This window comes from Alligator sinensis, unplaced genomic scaffold (genome assembly GCF_000455745.1).
Source record: "Alligator sinensis unplaced genomic scaffold, ASM45574v1 scaffold327_1, whole genome shotgun sequence".
In the NCBI taxonomy this organism is placed as follows: domain Eukaryota; kingdom Metazoa; phylum Chordata; order Crocodylia; family Alligatoridae; genus Alligator; species Alligator sinensis.
In genome coordinates, this window is record NW_005842379.1 from 417,177 (window position 1) to 428,188 (window position 11,012).

At 39.4% G+C, this 11,012-nt stretch overlaps 1 protein-coding gene across 2 annotated transcripts in view; it reads left to right on the plus strand.

Annotated features, from left to right (window-relative positions):
- SFT2D2 (SFT2 domain containing 2) overlaps positions 1-9,311 on the plus strand; it is a 14,976-nt gene extending 5,665 nt beyond the window's left edge. For both annotated transcript variants that reach the window (XM_006029444.3, XM_006029443.3), the window contains exons 5-8: positions 1,665-1,700; positions 1,795-1,853; positions 2,706-2,735; positions 3,858-9,311. In XM_006029444.3, coding sequence (XP_006029506.1) covers positions 1,665-1,700; positions 1,795-1,853; positions 2,706-2,735; positions 3,858-3,897 — 165 coding nt within the window. In that variant the 3' untranslated portion in view covers positions 3,898-9,311. The remainder of the gene's footprint in view (positions 1-1,664; positions 1,701-1,794; positions 1,854-2,705; positions 2,736-3,857) is intronic.
- The last annotated feature ends 1,701 nt before the right edge of the window (positions 9,312-11,012 follow it).

Below are 11,012 nucleotides of genomic sequence, written 5' to 3' on the forward strand. Positions count from 1 at the left end.
TATTAAAAATCTTACTGTATTGCTGTTTTTATAATGCTGTACAAAAATATTGTTTTGTATAACAGGAAAGAGCAGGTCCTCTGTTCTGAAAGCTTAGTTTAAACCAGGCTACAACAACACAGGAGCTAGTGGTTTGGGTGCATGAAGTGGAACGACAGGTTTTGCAGATGTCATTTTGGAGAAATTTGGCACGCAATCATAAAGTCTGGGCTGAGAAGTGAGAGATGTGTTTGATTAGAAAGTTGGGGGAAGAATCCAGTTGGAATGTAGTTAAACACGCATGCTTCCCTACTAATGTTACCCCTCTCTTTACTGGTGTTACTCTTAAGCATCCTAGCTGCTTTCTGAGGAACCTGTAATTGATGTTTCATGATGCAGCACTCTGATGCTTTAACTATGTGTAGATGAATTAAGCTTGCTAAATAAAAGTATAGAGCTTACCTTAGGCAAATGCATCTAACTGGTTACTGGTGTTTTTCTGTTTTGAAGGATCTTGACAAAGTAAGAGTATTTGCCTTCAACTGCAAAGTAGAATTCCATAGTTCCCCACCCCCAAAGTTCTGTCACAATACTGCCATTCCAATTTTCTAGTGGACTTGGGTTGTAGACTTTAAAATGCTTACAAGTAGAGTGATCACCCCATCCCACTGCAATTGGGAGTTGCAACACTTACTTAAAAGTACCATTTGTGCTGAAAACTTTCTACTGCCTTTCACCCTCAGTTTGGGAAATTCTTTAGATTAGTCTCCCTCTTTTTATGCTCTTGTGCTTTTTCTCTCAACCCTCAAATTTGTTACAGCCTCAGTTATGTTGAAAAGAGATCTGACTTAAATGCTCCCATATTATTTTGGTAATCTGGCAAAGCTTTTTCCGCCATTGTGCTGTTTCCTGCTTTCTGATTCACTGATGAATCCAGGTACATGTGCAGTTGTGTGTAACTGATTATCTCCTGTTGTAATGGCTGGCTGTGTTTGTTTTGCATTCAGCGTGGTGTGTGTCTGAACATGCAACTACCTTTCTAGTAGGAGATTTTAAATATGAAAAAACAGTGTTAGAATAATGACTAAGGTCAGAGACCATTATACTTATCGCCTGAGCCACCCTACATAATTCCCACACACAAGCAGCATGAAATGCACGCAATAGTACATGTACCACAGGGCTGTAGTACTGACTATGAAGACCGAAAGATCAGGAACTTGCTTGTTGCTAAGTGGAAACAGTGCCTCCATTTAAAGTGTGTCTAGCTCAAAGTAAGATATTTCTGTTGGGTTTTTTTATTTTAAAAGTATTGCCAATTTGCAGTATATATTTATTGCATCCTTGAATGACTAGCAAAAATTAAAGGTAGGTTTAAATGGAGAAGCTACAAAACAGTAGCTAAAGCAGCTGGGTACGGCTCAGTTTCAAGGAACAGCTTTGAGAGTACAGCAGAGCCAGTGTAGATATAGCCAGTATCTGTCTGCTGCTTTATTTCATATTCAGAAATGTCATGGATAGAACACTTTAAATGGAACTCTTATATAGTAAACCTGATCCAAGTAAAGCGCTAATACTAGTGCTTGGTACTGGCACTATATATAAAAGCATAGCCATGAAACTTGGCTAGATGTTAATATCTAGGGAACAGTCTGTTTTAACAGCAATTCTCTGTTCTCTTTTAGTTGTGTCTCGTACTAACGTTGTGTTCTGCCTTCTGGGTGAGTACTTGAATCTTGCATGTGGCCTGTGGACATTTTTAAAAAATACAAGTAATTGCTGTTTCATGACTTTACTTTTCTTTCCCTCTGTCAGTGGCACAACAAAGGACTTGCTCTCATCTTCTGCATTTTACAGTTTTTTGCTTTGGCCTGGTAAGTAAGTTTTATTTCCCTTTTTCCCAACAATTTGGTTTAAAGCTTTGTTCAGTTGCTGGAGTATTGATGGACTTACTCTGGTGTGAATAAGGAAAATGAGTGTTTTCTTTCTCCATCCACCCAAACTTGAGCTTCCTCTCCAAATAAAATTACCACCCTGAGGTTCAAGGTTTTTGAGCTGAGCTGGCTTGTCTCTGCTTTTTGCCTCAGAGTTCTGTTTGGCTGGGACTGGGGGCAGACCATGCTCAGTTCAGAGTCCTTCACTGTGCTCTTCCTTCTGTAGTGTGTCCAGCTGTTTTGCAGCTGGACCAAGGTTGCTGCTGTTCTCCAGATTGATTTGCTTTGGCCATTTGGCACTTCCTTTCACATTAGCTCTTCCATTTGGGACTATATTGTTTGTCTGTTTCCATTAGTTTGACAGGCTTATACATGGATATTTTTAGGGTAGTTTTCTTCTAACTAGTTTAGGATTTTTACATCATCCTAGACTCGCTGCTTTGGATGCTGTAGAATTTAATAACTGTAGCTCATCAGTTCTTAAGGTCCCAAGTACATTGCTGTTTGGAAGACTAATCGTACATGCCACCAGGGCTTGTATGCATGGGATTTGTGGGGGTTATGGTTAACTAAACACTTCATATAAATCCTTACTTAACCAAGATGTTTACAATGAAGGTGCTTGAGGAGCAACAGTGCATTTCTCTCCGCTAATTTAATTATAGTGTCTTTTATATACATGCAGAGATGTCTGTGTGTTTACTTTTAATATGGGGAGAAATTGTTGCTTTTATATGCAATTTTTACAGTCAAAACAGCTGCTAATTTCTTTATGTTCTCTTTATTTCTTAGGTACAGCATTTCCTTCATACCTTTTGCAAGGTGAGCTGTTTTGCTTCCACACCACTTAAGAGTGCAAAGACAAAGAATATATCTCTGCCTCCCCATAAGATCTTTGGCTTCTTAAAAAAACAACCCCTAATGTTTGTCATGTTACTCTTAAATTGTTCACAACTAATCTCCTCCAAGTGTTGATTTCACCAGTGATGGAAATGCAGCCATTTCTGCGTACCTTGTTCCACTCTAGTTACTTAGGGCTCCTACCTCCAACAAACTTTTTAGCATCTAAGAGGGCTATTCTACTGAAACGTGCTTGTTGCTCTCTTCGGATGTAGCTTACATGTGGAATTCTGGGGCCTGTAATCTTGAATGGACATGATTTGCTTTTAATACTGTCAAATCCCAGGCTAGTAACTTCTGTACTTTGAAACCCTGGCACCTTCCAAAATATTCCTGACAAGTCTTTACTGTCGGCTGTCATCACCACTTTAGTTTCCGTCTCTTGTGACCAGACTATGGTCTCCTCAGCTGCAGAAATATTTTACAGTATTTCTAAGGGCCAACTGAAATGTGTGCATGGACCTGGGGAGGTGGAGACTGGGTCAGTTAGCTGGGTATCTGCTTCCACAAGTAAGAGGCATGCAAGCGGTAACTTATTCTAGAGAATGTGAATTTAAAGCACAAAAAAGCTTTCTGATGATAACTTGTGGTATGCAGTCTGAAATGGAATCTTAAAAATAGGTTTTGGCAAGTGCAAGCAGTCCAAAATACTGTAGATGAGCTAGTGGTTGAAACTCCTGTGAGAAGCTTAATGCAAACTTTCTCTTATGAGTGTTTTTAACCAGTCCACTTAAAACTCTTTCATGTGAGTGCATGCATGTGTGTGCACTCACATCCTTCCCTTTTCCAGTTCTGGCATCTCCACTCTTTTCTAACTCCCACCCTCACACACCACAACAAGGGCTTTTCCCACTTCCTACAAGCAAGTGAAACTAAATCACATGTATGTACATGGGTCTCAGTTTGTCCTTTAGTGACATTTCCAGACACATGCATAAGCAAATGGTTATAACCTAACTGCAAACTGTATTAATTGTAATTAAAATGGTGAAGAAATGTCTATGTATATGTGAAACATCATGTCATTATTTCTCTCCCTTACAGGGATGCTGTGAAGAAATGTGCGTCTGTCTGTCTGTCATAACAAAGCATGTGGGATGCTTTGTGAAGTTCTAGGAAGTACAGTAGAACCATGCTAATTCTTGTGTGCATCTTCCTGACTGTCTTAAACACGTGCCTTTCAGTTGGTAGTGGGAGGCTTCTTGTGCTTAAAATCCAGTGTATATAGTTACTTTTTGTAAGCAATGATGTCCGAGTCAGAATGTTGAAACGGTTTATTATCTGAAACTATCTGTTTAGCAAAGCCAGATTGGGATCTATATCTAACTCTGACCTTTATATATGTATTACAATTGTGCAGAACAAAACAAATAATCCTTGAAGAGCCACTGTTGGGCCAAAAATCAGAGGATCCTCAGCTGGCACAAGTTGGCATGTTTTGCACTTTGATAAAACTGTGCCACTCTACACTGCTGAGGATCTAGTCTTGCAGGAGAAGAAATATACTTCTCACTGCTTTCTGATCTTTTATTGAGATTTAAAAACCTCACTTCCTCCCACTTAATGTTTGCACTCACTTTGGACAATGAAACCTCACTGATCTCTTTATTTTCTGGCTCTTTTGCACGAGTGCTTTTGCACGAGTGCTTCAAAGTCCGGTTTTAGAACTGCTGAAGGAAACTCTTTTTTGACTAAATATTTCTAAAAAATTCTTTTCTGTAACCAAATAACTTTAAACTACTAGGTGTTTCTTTAATGTAGTAAATGAAAATGAGCATTGATCATCCCTGCAAACTATCCCCCTTGGGGAAAAGTACAAGGAGTTCACTGCAACCAAGGTAAACAAGGCTCTCTGCCTGACAGGGACCTGGGGTTTTTGCCTTGCTTGCAGCAGCTACTAGTATTGCACAGCAAGGCAGAAGCTGCATCTTTCTTGTGCTGTTTGGGGCCTGTCCTGTCCACAGCTGTTTATTGCAGAAACAACAACCCCATGACTTGATAAGAACTGATATTTAGTTTGTCTGGACACAGATTTTATTGTGCTTTTTTTTCTAAATACTCTTGTGTATGCTTTGGAATGGGCATTTTTGCCCACCTTTTTACAACACCTTCTACTGACAGGATGTGAGGAGCTTGTGTGTGTTTTTTCTTTGAATAGGGGGGAAGACATGGTCTTTGCTCCCATTAGTTCAAAACCTTTACCACATCTTGCCTGTAGGCAGAGGCAATAAGTCCCCTTAGAGATCATAGGTCACTGACCAGAAGAAATACATAGCCCAGGTGATCTTCAAGTGCCAGTACCTTCTTCTGAGGGGAAGCATCATGAGGAAACTTTATTTTTGCTAAGGAAACGGGTCCAATATTTAACTGCCACCTCTGAACAAATAGCCTCCAGTGGCTAGGATTTTTTATGAAGCAAAAATTCCAAGATCACTTTGGCATTCTCTCAGACTGAGAGAGATTTCCTGATAAATATAGCATTGTCACAGTCCTTGGACACACTTTTTACTTTGGGTGGAATATATTTACTACTTAGCCCGTTATTACCTTGCTGGGGCAAAGGTCTGGGAAGACTTATTGTACAGCCTGATGCCAGAGTCCTTGGTGTCTTGTGCAGTTCATAAGGTCCTCACTGTAGTACAAATACAACCATATTGGAGTATGATTACAATATGAACCACACTGGCCACCAGATTACAGTCTTATCTATATAAGAAAAAAGGTAACCAATATTTATAGCCTAGCAAAAGTCTTGATCAGATCAGCAGTAAGCATCAGCTCCACAGTGAAGGTAACCAACTTGGTGGCTTCCAGGAAGCTATTAAAACCTTAGGAGTGCACAAACCTTAAAGTGCCCTTCAGTTGCTCAAGACAACTTAATGCATTTCACTGTAAAGTTCCTCTTCAAAACCTCTCCTGTAAAAACAAACAAACAAAAAAAATCTTGAGTGATGGAAGGGCCATTTCAGTAGGCCATTGTAGCCTACTGTGATCGTTATAGGATCCTGTCTTGGAAAACCATGCCCTGGCCATGCTTGAAAGTATGATCACTACAGAAAACTACGCAAAGTACAGCCTATGTCTATGAAGTAAAGCACTGGGGATTTAATAGTCGGCATAGCAATTTCAACGTTCTTCTTTTTTTTTTTTTTCCTTTACCATTCTTGAGCAATAAAAGGTACATGAGACTCTCTTCCTTTCTCTATCTGTGGCTTCTGAAACTAGAGATAGCATGATACCTTGAAGTAGCAGTTTCCCTGAGTTGTCCAGGTCTTAACAGCATTCATTTATTCCCATGCTTGGAAACCGTAGCCTTCCAGTCTAGATCTGGGGATCTGTCCGTTTTAGCCTCTGTTGCAATTCTGTTGGCTGGAGGTTACCATCATCAGAGGATTACATTGTTCACGTCTCGACCTCTGTTCAATTAGGGTACATCCACTCCACAAGCGGGTGATTTGGAAGTAGGGGCATACAAGGGACACGGGCTTCTTTAACTTCATTGCACATTGCTATTCTTGAAGCGGCTGAAGCCATAGACTGACCATTATTATCATTGTTAGAATATAGCGGTCTCCTTTTGGATGTAACGATCTCCCTCTTCTATGGTTGCAGACAGCTAGTGACCCAGGATAGCTAAGCAGTTGTCTTTTTGGGTTTTTTGGTTAGCATTTAAAGTAAAACTTTACACTTGTACAGAAAGCCTTACCAGTCTCTCCCAAACACAACACTTGTTCTGAGCATCATTCATCTGACTTCTCTGCTAGCATGACTTTGAGACACCTGCATTTTTCTAAATAAGGCTTCTTGACTGCTAATGTCTCTAAGGCAGCTCAACAGAAGTTAGAGCAAAGGGTAAGGAGGTAGATACCTTCTTTTATTTCTCCCAACTTGCTGCCTGAACTAAAACAAGTCACTTTACCTCTCTCTTCCTCCATGTAGGGGAGACTCGGTTCAGTTCCCAGGCCACTTCCTGCCAAAGGATCCTACCCTGGTCTTTGCAGAATAGTTTCGTAAGAAGCAACCGGAGGATATGCCTCTTAATGCTTCTCTCGTGCCTTTTTTTGTTTAACATTGGCGTCTCAATGTGGATTTGGGAAAAGCTCCCCACTAAGTAATACAAGCTTCCTTCCCAAAAGTGTTATTAACTAGGGTCATTGTTGCTCTAGACCATTCAACAGTGAATTCTGCAGTGCTGACTGCTGGATTTTTCTTACTCCTGTACTTCAGATCAAGTCATTCCTTGACAATTCACCCGCTTTGCTAGGGCTAGTAATTGCACTGGAAAGCTCTGCCTGTGAACCTAAATACTTTCCAGCCAGATTGGGAATGCAAGAACCAAGCCTTAATCATGTACCCTGGATATAACTCTTGTATCTGTGTGTTTCCTGGATAGAGCCTGGGACCTAATTGTTCTGATAACAGCAGGTTATACAGAGAACACTTGGTATGTGAAGCTCTTAAGTGATTCATTGCCTGCATGCAGATTATACAAGTGTTCCTCTGGATTGCAAATCCACAAACTGACTACTTTTAACTGTAGAACTCTACCTCTGAAGCTTTTGAGTCAATAAGCTACACATGTAGGGTTTACTAAACTGGATTTAATATTGCATACGGGTCCCTTTACTAAAAGGGGTGGAGTGGTGGCTATGGGAGGAGATGCACCATTTCCATTAATTTAATCTTACTTTTGTAATACAGGTCTAATAGGGAAGGAATACTCTATCTAGACTCTTTCCAATCTGACATACACCCAGGCTTCTACTTGGTTACTAATAGCATTGCCTGGATTGCTGTCATTTTGAACTCCTGCCTTGTTAGTGAAATATGTTGCAATCCTGCATTCTTGGAATTGACTTATCTTCTCTTTACACCTGCATATTGCATTAGCTGCTGTATTCTACCTGCCTTGTACACACATCTCATTCAATCTGTTAATTTAACACCACAGTTATAAAAAAAATAATGAAACTGGACACTAGACCACATTCCACCTTGGTTGTATTGTACCAGGAAGGCAGGATTTTGTCTGTAAAAGCAAACTGCCTCCTGTCTGTTTTGGTAGGTGTGTTCTGAATGTGTGGAAATCTTTAATGTTCCCTCCTTGTGTGAAAGTCCCTCATGTGACTGTTACTGCAGAGTAGACAACCTGTAAGGACTCCGTAGAAAATGAGCAGCTTCTGCCGCCACCTTTTTCAGACTTTTCTAGAAAGACATGCTCTCTTTACTTTCTCAAACCTCTACCCATTTGCATGGAGCATATAACCACAAGGGCTGGCATTTTCAGAGATGTATATGGGTGCTTATCTCTGTGAGTTTGGCTACTCAACTCCCTAAGTGCTTTTAGAAGATTTCAGTTCAGGTCACCAGGCCAGCTGATTTTTCTCTTGTGGTTGTCACAACACTTGTTTAATGTAACTTTTTAACCAAAAAAGGCCTTAAGTGCTTTGTTTAGAAGCTTATTTTGTTTCATCAGAGCTAAGAGGACCATCTTTTGTAAAGAAACTGCATCTATTCTGAAGTTACTGGAACACCCTAAACATATAAGCCCAATGTGAATGGCCTTTTCAGAGTAAAACCTTGCTATAATGACATGATGAAGCATACTTTGAATATTGTACTACCTGAGACTTTCTTACTGTGATGATGAATCTTTCCAAATGTGTTTTTATAACAGGTTTTTTAAAACCCAAAGTAGCATGTTTTTGTATCCTGCACTAAGTCCTTACTGCTGATAAATCTTGTGCAAAACACTTTCAGACCACAGGCAGTAAAGGTCTACAGGTATTCCTAGGGAATGCAGCAAGGATTTGTTCATGGAATTAGGATTATATCAAATTTGCATAGATTGCAGATGCTCCCATGCTGAATAGAGATAGGAATTGTCCTGTGGGTTGCATAACATGCAGTTTTCCCTGGGCCAACATTCTCAGAATAAAAAAAGATGGGTATAAATAGAAGTATAAAGCTATAGGGAACATTTTGGCCAGCTGTGTTGTGTGATAAAACTGCATTTTTCTTTTATGTGATGTAACAGATTGAAACAATTTATTGTAACTTTTTTCTGAAAATGGTTTTCATCCAGTTTTGTAATCATCATGTCAGTGCCTGCTTTTAGGGTCACCACCTCCTAGTACTGTAGGCTCGCAAAACTTTTCAGTAATTTTTTAGACTTTATGTATTTTGAAACGGAGAGAAAATCTTGTGCCTCATTTAAAACGTGACAAAACATTTTTAAAAGTTTACCAACTGAGTGATATTTTTGTAAAATGAAAACCAATTATTTTTGGTGAAATTTTCCACTCCAACAAGTGTTTTGTATTGTAAACAGCTTCTGTTGGCTCCTATGCTGCTTTGTATATACATCCTGGTTGCTCTTTTTCCTGGGTCTAATCATTTGGCAGACAAGTCTTTTCCTTCTTAAAAGCTCTTACTGTTCTGTAATAGGTTTATATCCTAAGACATGTGAACATTTGTTTTTTCAATAAAGTTGATACTGCACTAAATAAGTTGTTTTCTTTATTGAAATAAAAGAGTGAAGTTTGCAGGTGATACTTATTTTTACATAGATCACTTAATAGAACAAGATAAAAGGGCTTCTTATTTCAATGTTGATAGGCAAGTTCCTGCTTCTTATGAAATGAGTGAAGTCTAGTGAAGTATAGCTTGAATAAATTATTTAGAATCGAAGATAACTGTTCTAATTCCACCACTGACACCTTCTCTGATCTTAGCCAAGTATCTAGATCCAAATTTGAAAAAAAAAAAAAAAAACAAAACCACACACAACAAAACAACCTATTTTCTCTGTAATGTTGTTAATTTATGTAGAGCGGACGAGTATTTATTTTTGCTCAGGAAAATAAAGTGAGTAATGGACAACTCATTACAGTGAGGTTGAAGACAGTCATGCACTATGGTGGCTTCTTTTTGGAAGCAATCATTCCGCATTCTTGATCCAGTCCCTTGAAGATGGCTTTGAGTTGGCCGCAAACTAGAATTCTGATTCCAGAGGAAATCTTGAAATGAAACAAAAAATAAATAAATTTAGTCCTAGTATGGGCAATCTACCACTCTCTCACTTGAGAAAAAACTTTTCAAGATTTCCTCAGATTTGTGGAAGCCTCTGTTTAGGAGTCTGGCTCTTCTATGGACCAGGAGCTCTGAAGGCCTTGTAGCCCTGGCTCAGGGACTGGTGGACTGATTAAAGGGCTGGGAAACCTGGGCTCCCAGGCATTTATCAGGCTACTAAGGGGCAAGAAAACAAATTATTTTTTGCATCAAAAACTAGTTTTATCTAGCAAAATTCAAAACTTTTCCAAAAAAGTTTCTGGTACTTGTTTACAGAAAGTGAAAAAGTAATTGGAAAATGCCATTCAGATGGAAAACCCTGACAATCTCTGCTGTCTTCAAGCACTTTTTCAGCCATAAAGGAAAAACCCTAACATCTTCATGTAACATTCCTTAGTTAATATTTTATGAAAAAACCAGTTCTGATCATCTAGTTCAGAATGCTAAGCCACTTACCTTCTTCAAGAGATTTTTGGTAGCAAACCCATAACAGCAACTAATTGAGCTACAGCTTAGCTTTGTAAGAAAGCTGGGCAGTGTTCATATTCTAATTTCCTGTCTCTAAATTGCCTACATCCCTAGGTAAGTGTTTCAATGACTAATTACTACTTGTTCTTTAGAAGCAAAGTGCAAGCTTGATTCATCAAGATCATGGTTCAGAGAAAAGGTCCCTGGTTGTTGTTTATCTCCCATACTAGTTAGTGTGGGATCAGTGGTCTGACCCTATGTATATGGTTTAAAACAGGACCTCAACATTCAGAGCATAACTGAAACCTGCATGGAGGATACCTCTAGGTCTGTTTTGGTTTGGTTGTCTCTAGTCAGGTGTTTGCATCATTAAACCAAAATGGCTTGAGCAAAGGATACAATTCTGATTTTGCTTTGGGTCTTTAAGAAGAGGAAGTCTTTTCCTCCAAAACTGATTAAGTGGCCACCTGATCTTTCTTTTCAGGCTCTAGCCCCCTTACTTATAGGAGAAACACTGGTGATCTTAAATTACTCCATCCATTCATTGCATTCTGTATTTAAACAGGGCTTGACTCTTGTGTGGGTGGTGGGTCTTCCAGCTTCCTTTTCCCTTCCTTCTCCTGCCTCCGCTCCCAGAGCCTCCAAGTCAGTGCAAAGGAA